Genomic DNA, 26,335 nt, shown 5'->3' on the forward strand with positions numbered 1-26,335 from the left:
ATGTTCTACTCCTTGCACCTTGTCAGTCAAAGAAATGTTTTTACATTAACAAGGAAAGTTAGGTGTAACTCCATGCACACCATAAACTGCACCAGGACCATCAGCTGCACTGCAGCGTCTTACTCATCGCAATAAGAAAAGGTATACAAATAGCTTTATAATTACTTCTTACACCATTGCATTCAAAATTTTTATTCTTCAGCATGAGGAATGACACTTTTCATTCCTCTGTAGGGAGGAATGAATCTTTTTAACTTTGTTTTCACAAAGAGCTTTGAATTGGTACCATTTGAAGAATGCTTTGAGTGCAACTGACCTGTAATTATCAGAGTGAGATTTGTTCAACTGGGGGGATGATAATAATTACAAAACCAAACTCTGTCAAAACCAGTTAATTTTGTTAATCTCAGTATCTGGCTTTCTCTAGCATACCTGTGGTTCAAATTCACTCTATCCATGCTGAAGCACCAAAAATTATATGTTTGTGTTTCATTGTAGCCAGAGAGAGAAGAGAAAGATGAGGTAAATATGTGAAGATCTCATAAGTTATGAACAGATGAGGTACAAGCTGTATACCTGAGTATACCTGGAATACAGTGGGTTTATACTGAAAGCACTTGACTAAGTTTCATAGGTCCATTTTTAGCCCTGAATGACCATGGGCTCTCCAATAAAAAGGGGATGATAATTTTATTCTACTTTGATTATTTCCTTTTATTCTTCTTAAGAGTGACAACAGTCTGTCAATATGAATACCTGTATGGTTTCAGGTTGAAAATGTTTGTGAGGGCTGTCCTTCCTTGCTTTCATTCTGGGTGCTTTTATGATATACCCAAATGGTGCCAGAAGTGGTTTAATGCTCTTTGATGTCCCTGAGAGCAGATGTGTGCCCTGGCTGAGCAGTGAGTGTGGGAGAAGATTGCCCAGGCCCTCTGTTGTAGGGCTCTTGGGTGCTTCTTGTTTCATCATCAGCTGCTTCAGGATCTGGGAGGTTGCCTGAGGGAGACAGGGAGGGTTCATGCCACACAACACGGGTTACAGGCTCTCTTATGGTGTCCTAAATCACTGCTTTCTCCCATATCTCAGGCTGAGAGTGGAGGATGCAATGCTGTGTCCCAGTCTCTCTGTCTCCAGTTTGCCCAGCATTGTGCATCTTGTGGCATTATTGCAGTCACATCAATATGTGGAATAGAGGAGCTGAAGACATCTTTTCTTCTGTCCTATTGGAAGATTCATACAACACAAACCTGTAACAGATGAAGGATGGATGTATTTTGTTAGATTCATAGAAACAAATCCTTTTTTCCCATGATCAAGATCTCATTTCCATAGCCTCTCAGCTTCTTTCCATAGGTTTTTTTCAAAGAAACCTTTGTGTTCTTCACTGCTTTTTTTCTTTGGGTTTTTTTTTCCTTTTTTTTTTTTTTTTTTTTTTTTAAATCACCTCCACTTGATGCCAGCTTCAGACCTGTGTAACCACTCAGTATCTCCCTAGTCCCTTCCATTTTGTTTATTCCAACAGTCAGTAGCTTGAAATGTATTTCAGTGTTAGGGCAGGCAGAACTAAATGGTCTGTTTCTCCTGAGTAAAACAATGATTTCTGCACTTTAAGCCCTTCCTTATTGATAGATGTGCAAGAAGAGTATATTTGATAGCATTTCAGTAACTACGTGCTAGTTTGAAGTGTCCAATATGTCTGCTTTGGATGTCCCTTTATACCATCTCCATATTTAGCTGTCAATTGCCTGAATCAGTTGAGCAATAACTCATTGCCTGTAATACAAGCCCGTGGCTATGCATTTTCCCTCTTTAATATTCACTAAAACAGATGAGGCAGAAATGGTTGCATAGGTACTGACACAGCAGTCTGTGTTAAAACTGTTAAGAACACTTAGTCTCTTAATGGTCTTAAAACGTTATTATTTAAAATGATGCTAATAAAACCCACACTTTAGGCTTTAATTCACTAGTATTAATCTATTGTAATTCTGTTTCTCTCACAATGCAGTGTCCAACATTGAGTTACTAAACAATATTTATCAAGACACAGTCTGTTTTTTTCTTGCTTCTATGGTGTCTTCACTAATAAATTCTAGAAACAAGGTGAACCGTAAGATTATAGGCCTTTTTATTTAAAAAAAAAAACAAAACACAACAGCATAAACACCCACCTTCTATCAGAGAATTAAATTTTAAACTGGTATTTTTGCTTTCAAAAGCATTTCTGAGTGCATTTCTGTCATTTTCACCATCCATGTCTTTTTATGACATTTATGTCTTCTGATTATAAAGTGTATGTTGTTGTTTTATGCACAGTCTTTACATTTATTAAAACTTGAGTGTTAATGAGTATCACTGAGTGATGTGCTCTGTTCCCACAATCTGTGCATTCTGTAGGAAGGAGCTACATTTTACACTGTGGGATTCCTCTGGGTAATTTAACTGTGGTTATTCTTGATTTCATCATCAGGATTCTGTGTCTGATTCATAATAACGATTTACTATGCACGTGGCATATATTTCACTTCATGTGAGAGTAGGTAAATACTACCATCATTCAATAAATGAATTAGTGGTAAGTCCCACTGAAATAGTATTCTGTTAAAAGGAAATTTGAGAGTTATGATAACTGAGAACTGCACAGCAAAGTACTGGCACACTGTGAGGGCCATTTCTAGTCTTCTACTTCTCCGCTCTGCTAAGGATCTTGATTAGTGCTTTGCATTTCATTCACATTTCAAATGTACTCCTGTTGAATAATAGTGTCAACTGGGAATAAAGAATCAGTCCTGTAAAGTATATTATTTCATAAACATAAAGGAACATTGGGTTGTGGTTGTTTTTTTGATCTGGTGGTAGATAAGCAGAAATGAGACAATTTGCTTGCTGCTTTCCTGTTGTTTCCAGTCATTTTGTAGCATTGCATCATTCTCTCTCACCTCTCAAAGACACTGAATTGAATTAATTTACAAAGTGACTGAAAACGTTATTAGTTTAGAAGTGGTGGGCTTAATGTTGAGAATATGTATCAGTAATTTTACCCCACACACTACTTTACAGTGTTTTCATGTTCCTCTCTAGGGAATAAGAAAATGGACAGGTTTGCCCACTCTTTCAGAAGTTCTTTTTAAGATACATTTTTCTATGATACTAATAAATGCACAGCAGCAATTACTTACAGCCAAAACAAACCAAAATATTTGGTTTTAATTATTAAGCAGTTATCCATGCTTCATATGGATAAATGCAGCTTCACTGTTGTTATCCAGACTCTATTCCTGTTCATATACTGCACTGCAGACCACTACCTGTTTCTGCAAACACACTTGGAATACTGAGTTTGACCTCTGTTTTGCTGCTTTTCGGGGCCTGACACATGTTCTTGTGGGCTGAAGGGAGTGAGTAAGGTCTTGAGCAAAGCCTTGTCTAGAACTCTTATTTATGTGGGTTTAGCACTCCCACAGTGTCTGTCTTGCAAGGGATGAGTGTACTGGCTAGAGGTTGCTTTTTCAGGTCTGGAAAGCCAGAGTTCACCTCTGAATAAGTAAGCAAGGAGAAGAGAATTTTAGGCAATAAATTCAATTAGCCAGAAAATTTGGATGTGAACATCTGGTGATAATACTCTTTGTGGAGTTAGGAGGAGAGAAAAAAGAAATCAGCATTATGTGCCCAAGATGAATGCCTTCCTGCTGCTTTCTGTGGCATGAAGCAGATGCAGTATGAGCACTGCACTGTGTCATGAATCACTAACATTGGTCTGAGGAAAAAATGTCCTGGTTGTATTAGAACATTTGCAAAAGTGGTATCTTTTCTATTTGAAAATCTTAGGTGACAGAGAAAAAAAGGTAATGCACACTGAAAGACAGTGTTGTTTGACATAAATAATAAGCAAGCCATAGTAAGACTTAGCACACTATATAGAAATAAAATAACAGGTTGATACCAATATCTGTAATGTGATGCTTTCTCAACACATCTGTACTAAAAAGGTTGACAGCAAAATTTTTTCAAGAAGGTGAATTATAGTAGTGAAAAGAAGGCCATGCCAGTGAAACATCTAAGGTAAAGACCATCAGCTGATCTCCAAAGTGTTTTAAAAATACAGAGATAGCTGTTACTAATCTACTGAGAATGGTTGTGGTAGAAGGAACAGGTCTGTAGAGGGATACAGATATCCAAAATTAAAATTCCTACCTATCTTTCCACCCATTGCAGAAAAATTTCAAGTCACTTGAACCAGAGTCCTTGATGTAATCTCAGACTCAGTTTGTAGCAATGCTGCTGACGTAGCAATGTAGCAATGTTGCTTCACACACAAATATTACAGGACTTGAGGTGAGGGGTTTAGGGGTTTGTTTTGGGGGTTGGTTTTTTTTTGTTTTTTTTGGCAACTGTGACTTTATATTTCCTGTGTCCAGAAGCTACTGGAAAATTGCTGGAACTCAGAAGCTTTATGGAGCAGTAAGCAGACTTAGTCCATTGGCAGTGAGGTGACATGATTTTTGATGGTGATTTTGCTTGTTCCTCATCTCTGTACTTTTTCTGTATTCTGCTGATTGAAAAAGAGAGGTCTTGAGTTAAGCTGGACAGGTTTTCTGAAGTGTCTTCTGTAGCTTACTGGCAGTTCAACAAGCAAATGGAAGGTTATGGAAGGTTATGTGTTAGTAGAGCAATAGAGAACAAAATGGAACATTGGGGCCTTCTGCAAATCTGTGCTAACATATGTCCTGGGTACTGTGTGAAGCTCTGGTCCTCCTCTCTTTGAAAGAGGACAGAAGATTTGAAAAAAAAAACAAACAGAAGGAAGTTGTGGATTTTAGAAGGCAGTGAGAACCAGGTAGACAAAGGGGGAAAAATATTCAAACCAATGTAAGTATACGTACATGTATGTGCACACACTTTAGTATATACTTGTGTGTGTAATTTTGCTTCTTGAGCTATGGCTATTACAAAGCACATCAGAAGCAAAGCAGATGATTTACTTGTGCTTATTTATACTCCATTTCTAATGCTCATGTAAATGGGGAGATGGTGCTGCTTTGACTGGAACTCTTAAATTACAGGTTGTAGTTGTAGTTGTGCTACAGCCTGCCTTTCTGACTTTAGGAAAATAATTTAATTTTATATCCCTGAGTTTGTATTAGCAAGACTTCCTATCAAAGAGAAATATTGTGCAAATGCATTCATTAGCTTTTGTGCCATCAGCTGTCCCCCCAAATGCTTCAGCTTTTATACAGAAAATTCTCCTGTGACAGAAATTCTTTGGAGGATAATACTTAAATTATAAGGAGAGAATACCTCTTGTTAAAGTTACAGTAGAGAGTGTCATGGGAGCAGGAATGTTATCAGGTGGCAGTGTGATGCTTGATCTAATAAATTGTAAAGGCATTTTTAATTTGAGTAGTAGTATGTTTATTTTGTGAGGCAAGCTATCTGAGATAGCTATTGCAAGTCTCAGAAAATTATGTCTTTTAATTACCAGTTAGGACCAAATCATTAGAATTGTTCACCTTCAATGACTGAAAAAAATCAGTTTTCTGTGCTCTTACTGGTGATCACCTTATTCCAAGATTTTATTTGTCTTCCCATTGACTAAATCCCAGTAATCATACACTTAACTAAATATGGTTAATTGCCACTTCAGAAATTTTTGTCTGAAAATAAGTTGATGTGGTCTGTTACTCTTACACTGTTGAAGCTACTGACCTGCTGCATTTCTCTAAAAACTTACCTTTCCTTTACATTAAAAAAATAGATGAATTTTCTGTATCTGGTTTACCAGAAATTTGGTTATAGGGATACCAGGGTGTTCCTAAGTGAAGTATGTGTATGTTGATTTTTTTACCTCAATAATAAATGTAGTCTTTCATTCTCAAATAGATGACTTAATTCTTTTTAAATACCAGGAAGCAAGTGATCCAAACCCTTGGCATTAATCATCATTTTTCATTTAACTTCAGACAGGACTAGAACAGCGCTTGAGTAATGTCGATGTCTTTTGCATCCGAAATGAATGTTCCTGCTACATTATCTATGAAATGCACACTGCTGAACATTCTTCAGTGTTGTGCCCTTTTTGACTGTTTCGAAAAGTGAAGACCCTGAATTTAAAATCAATTAGTTACAGTGCCTTCTAAAGGCTTCGGCTTGTGTGTATTTTTCCTATTTTGGGTGTATTTTTCCTAATTTGGGTGTGTTCCTCAGTGTTAGATTATACTCATAGTGATTGAAAAGCTGAGAATCTTGGCTAATGCAGGTCAGTCCTGGTCAGTTCATTTTAGGATATATTGCTTTTAACAAGGGGATTGAAAATTGCTTTTCTGATAACTTCAAAATCAAGCAAGCACTTTAGGTCAGCTCAACACCTGCAGTTAGGAGTGTTATTTGTGTGATCCCATTAATGCCTGATGTTCAGATTTCAAATAGGATATTGGTGTCAACCTACAAATGGAATGTTTTGTAAGAGTATTAGGGGACAACTGCTTTAGTATGGTAAATAACTTACACCTAGTCTGAAATTATTTTGGTAAAAATTAAAATCATCCTAAAGCCTTGATTTATAATAGGCACAGCCTTCCTACCAAGCATGAAAAAACAGTGCCAAATACATCAAAGCTTACTGACTGAGAAAGCAGCACATTTATTCATACCTTTTCATGGCAATTTTAGAATATGATTTTGACTCTCCTCCTGTTCAGAACTGGTTTTCAGGTCTCTTTTAACTCCACACACAGATCCCAGGATCTAAAGAGGTCACTTGACAGACACAGGGCAAAACAAAGGAATAATCAATAACAGAAATAGAGTATCCACTCCCAGAAGAAAAGTTCTGAGTGTTGACCCTATGCTTTGTATTCTTGTGTGTTGGCACAGCCATTCCTCTAAACGCCCACTTGATTTCTGTGGACACAGAAAAAAAAGATCCCCTTCCTTCTCTACTTGCTGCAGTTAAGAACACAGGGAACAATTCTTACTTATTAAAGCAGAACATTCTATATCTACCGGTGGTTGAATGTATTTAAATTATGCCTCTTCACAGCTTTACGTTGCCTTTGTGTCTGATCTAACAAGTCCTTAATGACAGTCCTACAAAACCTTTCTTAAATGGGACCTAGATCCAAAGCCTGATTTAGATTCTTTAAACAAATTAGACTTGGGAGCTAATGCACCAATTTGCATAACATTCCACTCTATTTTAAGCTAAAATTGCTCAGCACTTTTTAAAACTTGTAGCAAATTACTTTGCTAATGAGGCTAAATTATCCTATGATGTTACAGGTAAATTTGTCTGTAATAAATCGTATGTGTGTTTGCAGTGTACAGATCTTGTGTTGTCTACCTGCTGTTCCATTGGCACATCAGAATAAATAGTGAGGAGGAATTAAAGTTTGAACCAGTACTTTATCTTAAGAGAGACATATCACACTCGGTACAGTCCCCATATTCTGTTTTGATGGTGATTTCCTTTTTTTCCTCCACATCCTTTTCAAGTTTTAGGAATCAGCCCTCCAAAGCTACCTAGCAGTGGCCATGTTCCAAATTTTTCTCTGAAAAATACAGTGGGTTTTTTTCCCCTTAGGTGAAAGTCATTTTAGTCATGTAAAACAGGAAAAGATAAGTAACAGAAAGGTCTCGTGGAGTGGATTTGGAATTGCAATAAAAAAACTAGAAACTATGTGTAATAATAATAATAATTTTATGAATATTGTAATAATTTTATGAACAATGAGTCAGTGTTGGTCAAGTTGCTGTCAGGGCCGTGGCATCTTGGACTTCTCTGGGTGCACACATCTGCTGAAATGCTGAGCCTGAGAGGAACAAGGTTTCCATAGTCAGTGTCTCAGAAACACTACACTGCCCTGCCAGTTTAAAAAGGCTTTTACCATTTCATTCTGTTCGTTTGTACCTTCTTCCAGCTCCTGCAGGTGAAATAATAAGCACTTACTCTACTAGTTAGAAAACTGGCACCTAGGAACCAATTATCACTAAGAAATTACAGAGCAGGCTTAAATTGAATTTTTCTAGTTTAGGTTCTGTTGGATTTATACATATAATTATATTTACACCATTACCTGTACTAACAGTTATTTTTTTAGTTCTGTTCCATATGTAGCACAGTGGCATTAAAGGTAATTCCATGTATTTAAACACTTGTATTTTGTTATATTGAAACATGCTTTCTTAATAAGGGAAATGTCACAGAGTTAGTGGTGTATAATGCAGTGTGTTATGTCAATTAAGATGGCAATTAATATCTGTGATGTCTAAAAAGGCACGATTGTTTTTAAATTTCCTTCTCCCTCTTCGAATGAAGAGTTATTCAAAAGTGATTACCAAGAAAAATGTGGGAAGTAAGCATTTAACCATGAATTACTCTTCAAATTAGTACTGTGGAGCTGTTAATAGTGGAACGCTTAATGTCTTACTGGGAAGAGGAGATTGTCATTTTTTAAGAACACTATCACTCTTTCAGTCTTTACAGTTTTTGTCATCTATTCTTAATCCTCTTCTGTTTCCATTAAATTTTACTTTGCAAGGCACAGTATTCAAATGCAAAAGAGGATGTTCCAGTTATACCTACTGGCAAAATTTGAACAGTATCTCAGATATCCACTTGCTGAGTATAAATTTAAGAAGAAGAATGTTTTGGTTTCTATCATGGGAATTTTTTGAGACTGTTGGAATACTTCATTACCTAACAGTCTTTGGCTGAAATGTTTAAAATTTGAAGCTTCACTTTTCTTCCTATTTATATAACTGTCTATGATTTTAACAGCTATCCAAGGCATGGAAAAGGCAATTTCCATTATGGAGTGATTTGAAGGGAGAGGTTTCCTTCTGTTCTTTGTTGATGGGAGGAAAAGAATAATTTTTATTTCAAAATCAAGTTCAAAACTGTAGTAATAGTCAAACAGCTAACATCCATTTACTTTTACTTAGTGTCTGTTGTAGTTAAGCCTTAAGCAAAATGAATTTCAGGGTCAGTTTTCCATACCTTGGTACAGAGGAAGATTGCCCACCTATATTTTTTACACACTTGAGATTCTATCTGTCCTCCTAAATATGAGAAAATAATACTTTTTGTTGTTAAGTCAAAGTATGAATTCTGCTCAGTCTGGCAGTCATGGTTATCCTCACTTTCGGGGTGAAACTTCCCCATCCCTGTGGAAGCAACCCAGTCAAGTTCCAATTGTTAGATCCTAAACAGAAGTCTGAAGGACACTGTGGCTCCTGTATGAATCAGTGATGTGTGGCATGTTTTGTCAATGGACTGTAATGCTGCTACTGCTTAAATCTGAATAATTCGGTTTCAAGCTGTGTTGCTCTATGTGCAGGTTTTGGCATGCATTTGTAAATGAAAAGTAAAAGGTAAATTAAGAAGGTTGCAGTATTTCTTATAATACTTCCACATTTTTTTTCCTGAGAGGCCCTGTATTCATAAATTGTGCTTGTCATTTTTTTAAGAGCACAGTAAGTATCCTTTGTCCATAGTCATCTCAAAAAGACTAGAGGCTATATTGAACTATTGTAATACAGAGCAGAGAGAAGAAACCAAAAGCTGTACATCCATACATCTTTCCTAAAGGGAGCTAAATATACTTCAAGAGAGGTCCTTGAAATTTTCTTTCTTTAAATGGAGCTCTGTATTTGATCCACTGACTCCAGCATTTCCTTTTTGTAAGAACAGTGCTTGAATGTGGCGTGAAACATGTCTTCCCAACTATGGTAGTAGTGTTAGTAGTCTTAGGAATGATGAGGATCAGGCTCTAAACTGCTGCTTGGAAATGGAGCAGGACATGTTAATGGCATTGCATCAGAAGGTGGTCTCTTCTTTAGACTAGCTTAACAAGCCAGATAGTGATTTATCTAGCTCTGTATCCTTCAGTAAGGTGTAAGCCTGATGTAAGGCTGATTTAACCCGATTAAAATGTCATGCATAGGCTAGTATATACTAACGTGAATTTCATATCTACAAAACCAATACAATAAATGAATGAGAAATAAATTAGGTACAGTTTTCCTTAGAAATAAAAGTGTCCCTATTCATTTGGTAAGCTACATATGTTAAAGGAGTTTAGGTCACACAACAGATGAACACAAACCTAAGAACTGTGCCTTCACAGGCATCTTGTGCACACAAAGCAGAACTCACAGAAACTGATACATGGTCCTTACTCTCTGGCTAAACAGGCTCAAAGCTTGCTGGCAGATCTCATCTCATACATGTGCAGACACAAAGAGCTCCCACTGGCAGCTGCCTCAGACCTTTGGTCTGCCTAGTAAAAGATCCTTAGACCCTGCTCTCACCAGTATCTGTCCCCTGGATCTGTGGTGTAGCTTTCTCAGATCTCCTGCCATGCTCATTAGCTACTCCAGCTCGTTCATTAGCATTACACTGATCCAGAATGTAGACTGAATTCATACAGAAAATTGTTAGGAATTATGTCAGTTAGAATCATAGAATCACAGAGTGGTTTGGGTTGGAAGGGACCTTAAAGATGATCTAGTTCCCACCTCTCTGCCATGGGCAGAGACACCTCCCATTAGACCAGGTTGATCAGAGCCCCATCCAGCCTGGCATTGAACTCCAGGAGGGGGCAGCCACAACTCCTCTGGGAAGCCTGTGCCAGTGTCTCACCAGCTTCCTTGTGGCCAGACAAGCATACTGAATTGTACCTTACTAATAGATGACCATCGCCTTTCATCATGCCTTTCTCTCTCTTTTCTTGTGTTGTTCCTCCCCCATGCATATGGATTTCTCTATTTTCCTACCTTTGCCCTTCTGTTAAACATCCCCTAAGTTTTGCACATTGCCACAATGACCCAAGAGTATCCCATAAGTATGCTTTCTCCTATAAGAACTGTGATAACTTTTTCATTCATTTCTTCCCTTCCCACCAGTTTACCACGTAAAAGAACTCTGATTAAAACTCTCCAAACCTTTGAGCAGTTCCTTCAGTGGCTTGTACACCAGTGGTCTTGCAAACCTGGTCTTTAGTATTGTTTCTTCTAGAAGATTTGCAATAGGTGTGGTTTTCTGCTTTTCCTATCTGATCTCTGTTTGTATGCTGGACAGCCATTGACCAGATATCCTCAAAACACTGGTGCCCTTACATTCCAGGTATCTACATATCCTTCATATTGTACATTTCTTTTCTTTCAACACAGCAGTCCACTCTCTTGTATTGGAGCAACCTGGTCTAGTGAAAGGTGTCCCTGCCCATATCAGGGTATTTGAAACTACATGATCTTTAAGGTTTCTTCCAGTGCAAACCATTCTATGATTAAGTATCTCTATATTGTTTCAGTTACATACCATCAACGTATTACAGACTTTTTTTACCAATGCATATGCTACAGGCTGGTCACATGTAATTCTTGGTAGATGAAATTCTCCATGACAGTTGATATTAGATATTTATTGTAGTAAACACACTCAGAAATTAAGCATGTCTATGGATTAAAAGAGTCACTTGAGAAACATCACAACACAGATTCAAGCAGCATGTTTAATACTTCTGGCCCAATTATTTTTAATTTTGAGAAGAGACAGCTTTACAAGAGAGGTAATATATTCAAGACAGTAAGACTAAACTTTATAATATAACTGTTCGAACTCTGTTGTGCTGCAAAGTTGAAAGTAATTCTTTAGACTTAGAAGTGGCTACTCTGGGATTGGTCTGTGTGAGAAAAGAGTTGGTCTCTGCTGTCTCCTGGTAACTTGGTACTGTGCTGATTATTTGGTTGTAGCAGGCAAGCAGTCTCTGGCGTATTCTGTTTTCTTTTTCTCCTAGATGTAGCAAGGCAGCAGCCACTGATGTGTCAATAAATATTGCATTGAGAAATGTTCTCTTCATATAAAGACAGGAGAGAGATAGAAGTATCTATCAAAAGGCCTTTGGGATAGTGGGATTTGATGCCCCATTGGTAAAAATTGCTGCTTATCCACCCATCCCAGTATTCTTGGCAAAGACATTAGGGAGCAGTTTTACTGTTGAACTCACTGGAGCTGTGACAACTTAGCTCAGCTGAGATCTGCCCCAGGAGACTCACTAGGTCAGAACTGTCCTCCAGGCTGTGGACCTAACTCCATAAACGACTTGAATAAAGACTAAAATTCCCTTTGCCTCGGTTTTCGTAAATGTGAATAGATTCTGGTACCGTCCATCACAGTCTTACAATTTGTCAGGCATAGTAAACCTGCTGGAGAATAAAGTATTAACTGTATAGATAGAGGAAAAAAACCACAAAGATGCTGGAAAAACAAAGACAAAAATTGGGATGAAGAACAGCATCAGAACTGAACTCCTAGTTCTGAAGAATCAGCCTCATCTCTTCCTGAATGACTTAGCCACTGTGCCAGGTATTCAAGCCTGGGAATTCAAATAAAGTTTGCAGAATAAGTCTTATCTTTCCCAGGTAAGAATAGGTTTTTTTCTTCAGTAGAATTTGAGTAATCTTGTCAAGTGAGGTAAAGTATTACATAATAAATGTTTCATTTCTGTTGTAGTACCCATATTTTTTTCTGTCAGAGTTGCATTAGATTAATATTTAACGCCCTCACTTTTCAGAAAGTATCTTTGAATCACGCTAGTTTACTGCTGACTTCAGATTTTTGGGAGAGGAGGAGCTGCATGAGCCAAATACTGGTGTGTTGTCAGACACTGAAAAGGGAAGGTGCAGCTCCGGAATAGTGTCTGAACATGGCAGAACCACACATTTTCCCTTAGAAATAAGTAGAAGATACCAAAACCTGTCACTTGAGAGCACCTGCATGAGAAACTGCTGAGGAGCACGAGGTGCCACTTGGCTGTGTCTGAGAAGGAGAGTGGGGAAAACAGCACAGGCTCAGCGTGTCTCCAAACAGAAGCAGAGCCCTTTGAGTCTTCAGATGAATTGTAGTGCAAAGAATGGTTTTTGCTATGGAGTTAATACTTTTCCTCATTCATAATCTTTTTCTAGCCATGAAGCAATTAAAATATTCACTCAACATACTGTGCTTTAAAAATACAATTTACAAAGATCAGCAGGCTTCTTTTCATTCTGTTGTTCCTGATATTACTCATCATACCAGAACAACTTGTGTATTTTTTAACTGTTCTCTCTTCTATCAGGTCTTATTTCTTTTCAGCTGTTGCAGTGTGAAGGCCAGTGGTTGGTTCACCTTTTGGAGAACTGAGTCTGTTTCAATCTAGTTTGTCATGTGGGTGGCTTTTTGTGTAGTATCCCTGGTTCTGTAAACCTAATTAGAGGGATTTATTCAGGACGTCAATGATGAACTGTAAGAACAATCAAGTAAGCAAGCCTTGCTCCCCACCTCTGCAAGATATACTAGATAATTTTTTCCTGGCTCAGAAAGGAACAAATTATTTCATTGAAGTCACCCTGTTCCCATGGGTAAAGTTTTGTCTGGTGAGATGTATTGCAGCACCTTTTCTCTGTGATCTGTTTTTCTGGTTTCTAAACTGAAAGGTATCACAGTTTCTCTGAGCAGTAGAAGCATGGCTCTCAAAAAGATTAATAAATATCTCTGCCTGAAGTTAATACCAATGCCCACTCAGATGTCTGTACACTCCAACTGCTGTGGTTTTCCAGCAGACCTGCGTATTGCTCAGAAAGTTGGTTATGATATACTGATATAATGCCCAAAGGTGTGTTGTAACTGTGTAAATATTAAAACAGTTTAACACTGGAACATCTCAATGTATGCTATTTTTAACTACAAAACTGCTCTGTTGCTGGGTCTTGCTATTATTACAGAAACAAGAATATGCAAACAAGCTGGTAGGAGAGAACTTCTGTTTTATCTATGAGTAAATTTGTATAGCTTAATTTTGGAACCTCAAAAACTGAATAGTTTTTCAGTCCTTTTTTTCAGTGAATCATAGAACTGTAGAATTACAGAATCATTTAGGTTGAAGAAGACATTTAAGATCATAAAGGCCAGCCATAAACCTAACACTGCCAGGTCCACTGCTAAACCATGTCCCTTAGCACCAAATTTACACATCTTTTAAACCCCTCCCAAAAACAGTGACTCAACAACTTCCCTGAGAAGCCTATTTCAGTGCCTGACAACCCTTTTGGTGATGAAATTTTTCACTATATCGAATCTAAACCTTCCCTAGCACAACTTGGGGCCATTTCCTCTTGTCCTATCGCTTCTTACTTGCTAGAGGTGATCAACACCCACTTCACTACAGCCTCCTTTCAGGTACTTGTAGAGAGCAGTAAGGTCTTCCCTCAGCCTCCTTTTCTCCAGATTGAATGAACAACCCCAGTTTCTTCAGCCTCTCCCCATAGGATTTGTTCTCCAGATGCTTCACCAGCTTAGTTGCTGTTCTTTGGGCACACTCCAGCACTTCAATGACCTTCTTGTAGTAAGGGGCCCAGAACTGAACACAGTACTCAAGGTGTGGCCTCACCAATGCCAAGTACAGGGACATGATCACTTCCCTTCTGCTGGCTACACTATTCCTGATACAGGCCAGGATGCTGTTGGCCTTCTTGGTCACTTGGGCACACTGCTGGCTCATGTTCTGGGTGTATGCCAGCATCCCGAGGTCATGTCCTGCCTGGCAGCTTTCCAAATATTCTTTCCGAACCCTTTAGTGTTGCATGGTGCAGGACCTGGTACTTAGCCTTGTTTAAGCTTTTGTTAGATTAATGAAATGTCATACATAGCTTGTATTTAAACATTTTGAATTTAGTAGGTAAAGCATGAATTTCTAATAAATTTTAGTGTGCTTCGTTTAGCTATTTCCTCCTCCCAAGCCCCCCCCCGTAAAGAGCCCTAAGAACATATGCCCGTGCAAGAACTTCAGAAATTGTGAAACCTTTTCATTGAAAACTTTATGCTAAAACTGATGTTTCATCTTTCCTTGCAATTTTAAAAACACTTTCTAATTGTCTCTGTTTGACTGTCTTAGGCAAAATAGTACTAGAGGTAACAGGCCAGCTAAAGTGCCTGGCTTGCTTTGCGCATTACTCAACAACGCACATGGAAAAACTTTTTTACTGAGTTGTTTGTATAACTTATTTGAAGCTAAAGAATTTATAGTCCTTGGATGCTAGTTATGAATTAATCTAGTTTCTTAAAATTAGATCCTGAGTGTTACTGTTTGAGGAACAAATAGTGCCAAAGAATAATCAAGGTGGATTTATTGCCAACAAATTGCCAACAAATTGTTCTTGGTGTTCTTGACCTTCCTGATCATTTGCCTCAAACAGTTTTGTGCTTTTGCTAGAATGACGTTTTATATAAAATACTGCATTAGCAATATTTTTTATAGGCCACCTTAGAAATTAATAAGACTTCTGTTCCTGCATCACTTAGAGTCTCCCTCAATCATAAGAAAAATCTTTCTATGATTTCTGTGATTATCATCCTTGTCTTTATGTTTGTGCAGACGTCCTTCTGTTCCTTTCAACTTTGCTTTTCCCAAGTTTATTGGTGTAACATCCTTGAAGAGACTACACTACCTGCTCACATTCCCAGTAATTAAATATAAAAGGAGGGACTCCTAAAAACTTTACTACATTAAGTGATTTTTGTTGTTATTGTTTGCCATGGTTTTGTGGTTTTTCCTTTGGTTATGATGTGTTACAGTCTGAAGCAGATGATATTTCTCCAGCACAGAAGCAAGCTTTGCCAAGGCAAACTTTGCTGAACCTTGAGAAATCTCTACGAGGCAACACTCATGACTAAATTTTGTCTGCTTTCACAAAGGTTCAGTTTTGACATTGTACAGCCACATTGTCATTTTAAAAATAATACAAGGAACCAAAGCAGTGTAACGTATCAGCTTCTGGGGGCTACCAGCATACCTTTGCTGAAGCATAGTGAGCATAAACCATCTCTTAATCACAGTGGATAGCATATGTCATACTGATGATTATTCACTAAGTTTGTGATTGTCACTTTGGCCTGTTTCAGATAAGAAGACAAGGCGGAATACAATTACTGGTGGACCTATTGGACCATCGGATGACAGAAGTCCACCGTAGTGCCTGTGGAGCTTTGAGAAACTTGGTGTATGGGAAGGCAAATGATGACAACAAAATTGCTCTGAAAAACTGTGGTGGTATCCCAGCATTAGTACGGTTACTTCGCAAGACTACAGATTTGGAAATCAGAGAACTGGTCACAGGTTTGAATCTTTCAATATTTTTTGTTCAAGCTATATATAGCCCTTGCAAGCACAGTTCTGTGCTACATGCCACTTGCTGTATCTGTAAGTCCTTATTTTATTACCATCTTCTATGCCGTTAGAAAAATACTCGAGATACGTGCAATGCATGAATAGCTTTATTTAATATAATGCAGACAGTTTACAGATGTAGGCATGGTTTACACTTTGATTACTGGTCACTTTATTCTTGGTTAGCCATGAGTGTTCTTGCAGATGTGCTCCCTGCATAGATATGTTGTGCTAGGAATCCTCTGCTTTCCCTCTGCTCTCTCTTGTCTGGTGTAGGGATGCAGCAGTGAGAAGGAGGATTTGTTTGTTTGGTTTTTTATCTTGTGGTTCTGGTAGGAAAATGGAAAAGCATTTTGGAGAGATGGACAATGTCATCTTCTGAAGCCTTTTTTCTGAAATTTGACATCATGCTGTGTGACTTATGTTAGACACAGGGCACACAGGGAGTGGTAGAGTTTATTTCTTTCTTGATATATAGCAATCTTTTTAAGATTGTTTGTGCTTTTCCCTTATGAAGTTCAAGGAGAATGCTTTTTCTCCAGAAATACAGAAATGCTGTCAAAACAGCACCAACCTGAAATGCATGGGGATTTTTTTCCCCTTTCCCCTAAGATGTCCTGTTTAAAGTGCAAAACATAAGCTAAACTATTTTTATCATTTTTTACTTTGTGATTTCTTTCAATTTGATTTCTAATATTAATGTGATTAATTTAATGCTACAAATAAAAAATCTTAAGATCTTTTTATTATCCTATTTTTAAATGCCTGTATTTCCATAATGATTGTCCTACTATATTACATAAGAAAAATTCTCATTTCTGTCATAGAAGCATCAGAGCACATGCTATCATCTGTGCTTCCACAGAAAAAAATTCCCCTTGTGGTCAGGCCTCATTTAGGATACAAGTGATAAAATTATGGTCCTTTGGCTGACTCAAGGTTCCTTCCTTGAGGGCATCTCAATAAACTGCATGGTGTTTATTAAATTTAGATTTTTATATTTAATTTTATTTCCTTAGTTACACCACCTATCACCTCATACTTGTTAGACAGGATTAATGGGGCAAAGACGCGGGATTACATGAGCTTGGGTGTTGCATCCTGCTGAGTGACAGAATTACTGACAGATCTAATAAAGTGTAAGCACCACTTCAGATTCAACATACTTGTTTGTCTCTTGGTTATGTTGTCCGTGTCCTTGCTCCAGGGAACATTCTGCCTATATATTCTGAGTAGTAAGTGGCAAACTGCTAATGAACATCAGCAGTACACCTTAGCAGTGCCAGTGACACTAATCATGCTGTCTGTAGCTGGAATGCATGTTGTTAGGCTATTTAAAGAAAAGATACTAAGCTACAGATTACGTTCTTTCCATTGCGCAGTATTTTGTTAAATATTCCTGAATGTCTGTAGAAAGAAAGGATGTGTGTGCTAGCACGCTCCCAGACTGATAACTGCTGAGGAGTGGGTACTAACCAGTGGTAGGCAGTAACCTGCCTGTGTGTGCTTAGCTGCATCTCCCAGGGATGGGAAGCATCAGGAGTGCTGGACGTCCATGAAAGGAGAGCAGAGCAAGATGGTGACCCTGAAGAATGGAATCAAAGTCAGTGGTATTTCAAGATTTTACTCCTGAGCCTGTTTTCATACTGAGGTTTTTAGTTTTAATAGTCATTACATTCCAGAACACCACTGCTTGCTTTGGCCAGGTTTTGTGCCTTTCAGATTACAAATCATTGGCTCTTGCTTTGAAAATGCAGCCTTGGTAGTGGTAGTGTTCTGCAAAGCTTCTTTCAAAAACAAGGCTTGTAGTTGCACCTCTCATCTTTCAGCTCTTAGGAAGCGGGCTCTGAATCAGTTCTCATTTGCTGCCCCTTTTAAATTCCTTCCCCTCTATATTCTTTCAGGGGAAGGAAAGATAGCTCCTGCAGCAGCTTCTTAAAGAATGAAAGAATTTAGCTTGGTGGTAGGCACAAAGAAAAACAGAACATGTTCCTCCTGCTTCCTGTCAGCCTTTCCAAGCTAAAGTGGCAGGAAGGTAATTATTTCAGTAGTGCCACCACAACCTGAAGAGAGTCCAGAGAAAATAACGGCATATGTATTACAGGAGTAAACGTAATACCTTGAGCCTTTCTGTCTTGTGTTGATTGTTCATCCTGTCTCCTTAAAAGCTGTTCTTGTTTGTTGCTTTGAGAGAGGGCACAAACTCCTGCCTTAGGAATCCATACAGGCTCTGTCAGTGCTGCCCCTAAATCCTCCTCCAGCATTTATCCTCAGAGGGCTTCTCCTAGGGGGGGAAGTGCAATTATCTCATTGTATGGATGAGGAACAACTTGAAATGACATGTCCAAAAATCTGACAAGGCAAAGGTTTGAATCACTCTGAGTAGGCACTTAGCTGCAAGGGAAGAAATCTGGACAGGAGATTTTTTTAGCAGCTCGGTTTCTCTGAACAGAAGCAAAGCATCAGTTGCCTTCAACAAGCATGGTTAAGCACATGCTTCCAGAGCAAAAGTTATGATATTAGTTCCTTCCTCAAACACAAACATTTTTCTTTCCTCTTGCTTCTTCTTCTAAGGAGATTATAATTTCAATTTCCAGCTATCTCAAGACTAGTTTTGGAAGGGGATTTAAGCCTGCAGACCAGATGATTACCCCAGTAGCTCCTTGTTTGTCAGGATTGCCTTAGGTGCCATTTGTGGTTTTTTCTTTGTTTCAGAGTTTTCTTTCTGCCATAATCTCTCTGAAACAGAGTTTTTCACTTCTTCCTTTATCTCTTCTTTCTCCTCCTTGCTAGCAGATGACTCAGGCTAATATTAGGAACCTTACCATGCTCAAATTTTTTGATTGGGTAAACTGAGTCTTAGTGCAAAGTGATAATGTCTTCAAGGTTTTCTCACGTGAAGCTAATGGTTTTGGTGCCAACTCACATGCAGAACCCGTGACTGAAGTTTGCTGCCTGCCTCTTATGAAATTAAATGGTGATAATACACAGGAAATATATATCTTGAAAGATATCCTGATATCTTGAACGATTACTCTTCGAGAAGCACTTCCACAATCACTTGTCTTTACAAGAAGTTGGAAATAGTATACCGATGAATATAGGCATTTATCTGTAAGTGAAATACTCTGATAAAAAGAGATTTAAGCATGGCCTACGGGCTCTCATAATTTCTAGAGTCAAAGAGAATCTGAATTACAGTATCTTGTTTCACATAGGTCTGTAAATTAAAAGAAGTCAGTATAAGCTGGGTGCACTGTACTTAATTTAGCCATCTTTTCACCCTAGCACTATGCTATTAGTTTCCACGGTAGCTCCTGTTAGCAGTAAAAAATAAAAGCCTTCTATTTTAAAGTAATTAAATGTTAATACTTTCCTAATAAATATAAATAGACAAGAACACAGTACAAAATTATCACAGATCCTGCAGATGGTAAAGAAAAATGTTTTCAATTTTTAATAATGACGAGCAGCTGATTAGTAATTCCCTTGCTTTTCCTGAGTTAAAGTTAATTATGAGCCCTTCCAAAAAATTCAATTTTAGCACTATTTCTATTTTTTTTACTATCAGGAAAAAAAAGTGACATGAAAAATGTAAAGTGTTAGCAAAGGTAACACAAGAATCCCCTTGATGCCTTGTGGAGAAGGTGAGATCAAGCAGCTGTCACTAGATTCAACCTGCATTGGCTCCTTGTTCCACCTGGTAACTGGGTACTTGTCTCAGATTAAGTGCTTTAAACCATTATTCTTCTCATTTTGACAAATAAAATCCATCACAACTAAAGCCACAGTTTCTTCCTATGAAAAATAAGTTAGCTGAATTAGAAACAGCTCCATTTAATGAGGCCCCTTATATAGTCGTATCAACAGTTTTCAAACTATATACCAGATTTGATTGGAAGGTAAAAGTGAATGATCCACTTTTACAAAGCACACGATTAGAAAGAAATATAACTGTAAATAATGACGGGAGGAAATTGTTTTTTCCTGGCATGGCAGCCAGCCTGCTGCTTAGTTGGTCAACATTAAGGTTTCAGAGATTTAACTGTTGTCTACTGAAAATTTAGAAATTCTGAAAATGATGACATTTACCAAAAGAAAAAAACTAAAAAATGATAAACTGCCTAATACGATATACATATACTATATATAGATAGACCAGCATGGAGTTTGTATCATTCACATTTTTAGTCACTGAATCAAAAAGCATATATATTCTGTATCTGAAAAACATTTTGTACATAATGTTTCTTTCAAAGAAGCACTAGTTGTCCAAGCGTATTTCATCTATGGTCAAATTGGACAGGAAAAAAGCTTCATTTACTTCACAGATTTTGGATTCCCGAATTTGTTAATGTTATTTTTAATTTCAGCTGGGGCCAGTTTGTGTTTTGACTTGGTTGGGCCTCTTTTATTATCCCATATTACGCAACATCATTATGTAGCTGGTTTAAATTTCTATTCCATTTTTAGTAGGTGCCACATGTTTATAATGAGGCATTTATAACCTTATTTATAGTCTGTCAGAGTTACTAAAAGCAATTATATGTTATCATCCTTATGTGAATCTGGTTTGTGGTAACCTCTAGTTTAAACCTCCTTTTGATTACATACTGCTTATTAGTATGTACATAAATCATTGGGAGGTTGGTCAAGACACTGCAGAAGGTTCCTTTGAGCCCTGTGTGTGTCTTTGCTAATCAGTGTAGTTGCAAATAAGCGTACAGTCATGTCTAAAGCCCGTTTATGGGAGTATTCTATTTAGATTAACCTTTTGGCTTACTTCAGTGAAAGATTTATTATGACTCTTGTTTTTAGTTTTTTAATTTTTTAATTCTGGCCAGCTCTTTAGAATTTTAAACTTCATAGTGCAATGACAGTTCTTCTGTTGGGGGTTCACAGAATCAAAATCTTGCACCTGTAGTTGTTTCATATTTTAGTGTTATTTTCTAATTGGACTTTTTAAGGTATTACACTAGTGGGTTTTAGTTGTGGGTTTGGTTTTTGTTTTTTTTTTTTTTGTAAATCATTTAACAATATAATGGCAAAGGGCTGACTGTTTGGTACTTAAGGTCTTGAAGCAGTTTATCAGTTTAATAATTTTCTGCAAAAGTGCCCTTGACATTAGCTTAGTTACTGGAGTGTGTAAACACAGATGTGAAATTTTATTGTGATATAAACTTTTCATTTAGAGGTGGCAACTATTTGTAGCCCTATTGCTCTTTAGAAATTTGATTTGAAAATGAGTAATGGGTGTTTTATCCCACTCTAAGGTGACTTTCCCACAGATTTAAGTAAAGAAGAATCAAACTCTTTTATGAGTTGCATTCTTAGAGCATTTCAGCTTGATGTTTTGTTTTTTTTTTTTTGCAGGTTTATATTAGATTTTGTTCCAGTGTTGATCATATTAAGTATCCCATTTCTTAATTATATTCAAGTTTTGTAATGGAGAAATGCAAGTGTAAGGAACCCTGGCCAGTGAAACACCAATTTAATTAGCTTTTGATATTTAGCATAAAAAGATAGGTTGGAAGACAAATGTGTAAAGCAGGTTGCTTTTGAAATCAAAGAGACTATTTCAGCACTGCATTACCTGAAAAATGAGATTGTAAAGATATAATATCTTTTGGGTTCAAATACATATCCTGGATATCACAAACTTCAAAAACAGGCAGTGTGGAAAGCCAGTGTGCTTAAATTGTGGTGATGGTGTAATCATGGTAATACTGCTGCTACATGGTTGATGTCAGTTTGGTTCAGTGTATCCTTAGCTAGAGAATAAGACTGCTGGATATTATTTGGGGCTCATAATTGTGCAGGTAAAAAATGAGATGTGGTGTAGTGAAATGAGGCAATGAGGCAATCAGGTGTGGCTAATTACGAGGTGGGAGGCGTGAGCTTGTGCCAAGCCCTCCTGTGCCCAATTAAGGCCTACCCCAGCTGCCCATGAGCAGGATTGGGCGACCAATAAAAGATGAGCTTCCGAGTGCATGCCCAGCTCACTCTCAAGCAGCCAGAGGGGAGGAGGTTATCTGAGTCTGGAGCAGAAACACTGAACAAGGCTAGCCGAGTCTAAAGGCAGCAAGATTGGAGCACCGTTTGTGCACCTTGGCAAGAACACCTGATCGCCTCATTGCCTCATTTCACTACACGTGGGATGGATGCAGGAAGTGTACAGATGCCTCTTAAGATGCAGATGTCTGATTTAGCTTCTCGTTCACCTCCAGCATCAAATCACTTTGTCCTGTCCAGTCAAGAAAACTGGGAAGGCTAAGAGTGGAGATAGATCACTGCTAGCACAATGCACATCTTTCAGAAGTGCTTGTTTTGATTTTGGCAAGAAAAGACGTTCATTCATTTCTTACTTAGTTTCTTCTCTGTAGATAAGCAAAATCCCTCTAATAACTTTAAGCAACTGTTTTTAGGAACTTTCCAAGCATATTCAGGTGGATTACAGACTTCAAACTTAATTATTTTTGCATAATAAGTTTAAGGTAAGATTCACTTTTAAGGTAAAAAGATTCACTTTTTAAGGTAAGATTTTAAAATCAACTTGCGTAGGCATGGAAATTTGATTATATATTTTAAATAGTTTTCATTCAAAAGGGAGATTTGAAGGCTAGTAGCTCTAATAAATCATTCCTACTCTTTCTTTGAACGGATGTAATTGTAAGTACAATATCCTAACACAGTCAATTTTAAAAGATGATTAAATCTTTTGTTATAATTTACTTCTAATTAGAAGTTTTAAGTAGCAGTTGTTTTTAACATTAATAAAAACCTGTGCTGAAAACCTGTATCTGTTTACTCTGGATTGAAGCCAATGGCTGAATCAGGAATTACATATTTTAGTTTCTTCAGTATTTCTTTCTTCAAGTACAAAACCCTCTTCATTTCACAAAGGTTGAATAAGAGGTTCAATACCCTCCCAATACTTGAGGTACTTTTAATCAAGGTATTCTTCAAGCTCTGCCCTAAGTTTTGTGACCCAGTGAGACTTTCGTGTAAAATGCCAAGATCCATCAAATCTGCAAGTCTCAGATTTCAGTAAAAACATGTGTTTCATCTCACAGCTCAAACTTTGCATAGAATAGTTTATGGTTCCCTGCTGTTATTTTTAAACCTTGTTATAGGGAAAAAAGGAAACCAAAGATTTGTTGAATGCACAAAAATTATTTGTTACTTCTACCCTGAAAAAATTTAGCTTATTTCACACCATTATGCAGACCTAAGCAAAAGCAAAACAAATGAAGCTATGTGGACTGCAGAAGTGATTTCTATAGTTAATCAAGCTAAATATCCAAGTGCCCCAGTACAGCTTCAAGCAGCTCAACTTTGGAATTCCCACCATGGTAGCACAAACCCTCTGGCCTGCTACTAGCAATAGCAGTGGCATGGGTAGTGAGCGAAGGGGCTACTCTGCTTTTTCATCCCAATAATCAGTTACCAAAAAGGTTTTACAGAGAGTCTTCAAAAATCGCTATTGCATTATAATAATTTTTAGAAAATACTTCAAATATCTATTTGTACTTCTCTAGAATAATGAGGTGACATTTCACAGTCAGCAGAGGTGCTTTAACAGGCACAGCCATGTGAGGAGGAATGTCATTGTACTTTACAGTACATTCTACAGTCTGGCAAAGTTTAAATTTTAGATTTTAGCATCACCTAGGGAAAACGTCATCACTTCTAGAAACATGCAAGTGATTTCCAAACAAATTCAGAGTGGGAATTAATTGGCATTTTATAAAGTCTTCCTATGAATCCGTTGCGCAGTTATTTAATGATATGCCAAATCTTCATAGCCCGTTTCTTGCAAACCAGGGAAGTAAAAGGCTGTACAGCTTACACCAGTAATCTGTTGGGAAACTGATTTCCAGCCGATAGGCAACAACATCTCTAGAGCCATTTAAAACACATCCTATTTATAGCTCATATGTAATGGCAAACATCAAAGTAATTTACTAAATTGTGTAATTTTGCTTCAGAAATTATGCTGTCCTAGCAGATAACACTTCTCCAAACAATATTGGCATTTAAACTGAGTCATTTGATATAAAATCCATTACAATTTACTGTATAATTATAAAACAATCTTTGACCCTTTTCTCAATATGCTGTCACTACGTTGGCTCAGAAAACGGGGAAGCACACTGATAGGATTTGTGGAATTAATGAAGAGTTATTCTCAAATTTTTAATGAATTACCAGATTAACTGCTTCACCCCCTGCTGCCCCCAGTCATATAAGAGAGGATTTAAAACCAATGCCTCCTAAAACCTTTTGCTCTGCTTTCTTAGCAATAGTCAGGGGCACCAATTTTTAATGCAAGTTGTTGCACTTACAATATGGTAATGGGTAAAAAGGTACATACTGGTAAGGGGAATACAAAACCTTCCCCAGGTTGGCAGTGCCTGTATCCCTGGAAATGAATGCGTGAGACCAGAACAAGTTATAGAGGTGCTGAGTTCTTAATTGGGAGCAGTGTGGTGTCCCTGCTAGGGGAGTCTCCCTCTCTCTGTTATGTGTCTGCTTAGGGCTGGTTTCATCACTTCTCCCATCACAGCCCTGCCTCCTTCTCCTTGCTTCCTCTTCATTTATGCGTTTACCACACTCCTTCCCAGCAGAAAAACCAAGTGGTCCCTTTTTGGTCTCCTTCTCTCTCTGGCACTGGAATATCTCCAATGTATGAACCACACTTGACTTTCAAATCTAAATGGGAAAGTCTTCTATGGAAAATTCATAGATAGGACTAACCTGCCAATTAGTTCTCGTGAAAAGAAGTGTTTGATACTTAAAACTGTAACTTCTTGTGCAGTTTTATGTATAGCATTTTCGTATTTGAGTCGGTTACCAATACATTTTGATTTTGAGTGGTAGAAAAAAGTTCTTCAATAAAATAGACAAGTTAACATTGAAAAAAATATATTTCCATTCATATACACATCCTTGCTCGAAATCCTTGTTTTCTAATAGAAGTAATTAATTTGGGATGGGATTGCTATTAGCCATGTGTTAGGATTAAATTATGGTTGAAAACTGTTTCTTTGTTTCATTCCTGTGTCTCTCACTTAGAATTCATTGCTTTTGGTCTGTCTAGTGAGTATCACAGGACCAGTGTAATTTCATCAGTTAGGAAAACCAGTTAAGCAGGAACCACTGATCTTTCCACAGTAACTTAATTTAGCTCTTTTGCTAATTCTTCTACTGCCTAAGATTAAGGGCACCGACTGTCTAGCATTCTTCTCTGACAGTTTCCTTTCACAGCTATACATTATTTAAAAGTATACAGCAGAGAGCTGTAGTGTTAGGTCAAAATTCAGTCCTGTGAGAATAACACAGACTTTCTGAGTAAATGCAATATCATTTGGACAGAATTTGATTGCAATCAGTATTAAAATCTGTCCCTCCTTTTTGTTTTTATAAAATTCTACGTGCAATTTTGGAATGAAAAGAGCGGTCATTGAGAAAGGAAAATTTAGGTTTCCAGGGGAAATACTTGTATTACTTCTCTCATGTAGACAAATACTTACATATAGTCAAGATCAAATTCGTAATTTAAAAAACAAACAGTAATTATTCTCTGTAGATGTTGGGTTTGGGTTTTTTTGTAAGGCTATGAATGACTGCAAAGGGGAAGAAAGCCTCACTTGACTCTGGCCTTGCTTACTGTTCCTTAAAATGCTGCCAGTTTCTAACTTTGAAACCCACTCTTTCTCAATTTGTACTTTTCTTGGGTCATCTTACACATAGCTAGAAATTCACTCTGTGCATTTAAATAAGTGAATTACAGGAAGGTGCTCATAGGTACTAATTCGGTAACCAGATAAAAAATTATTTCAAGAAAACTGATAAAACTTCCTTCTCTGTTATACCAAGTATTAAACTTAGCGTCTGCTTTTAAGGAGCTGCCTTATGAGGTATGAATTGTTAAGGTGCCAGAATTCAAATCATCCACTTTAGTTTCCAACAGCAAGTCTGTTCCTGTTCCTCACATTGATGGCTGTACTAGGTGTGAAGTTTTACTGCACTTCATATTGAGAAATGCTGTGGTTGGTATTCAGCATCTTTACAGCAGAACTGCTCTAATGCATTGGGACTCACCCCCTGTTGTCACAGAACAGATCCAGCTC

General features: G+C 37.6%; 1 protein-coding gene across 1 annotated transcript in view; it reads left to right on the forward strand.

Annotated features, from left to right (window-relative positions):
* CTNND2 (catenin delta 2) overlaps positions 1-26,335 on the forward strand; it is a 522,813-nt gene that overhangs the window by 367,638 nt on the left and 128,840 nt on the right. Inside the window, exon 10 of the mRNA XM_030444848.1 lies at positions 15,938-16,151. Coding sequence (XP_030300708.1) covers positions 15,938-16,151 — 214 coding nt within the window. The remainder of the gene's footprint in view (positions 1-15,937; positions 16,152-26,335) is intronic.

This window comes from Calypte anna, chromosome 2 (genome assembly GCF_003957555.1).
Source record: "Calypte anna isolate BGI_N300 chromosome 2, bCalAnn1_v1.p, whole genome shotgun sequence".
NCBI classification, from domain to species: domain Eukaryota; kingdom Metazoa; phylum Chordata; class Aves; order Apodiformes; family Trochilidae; genus Calypte; species Calypte anna.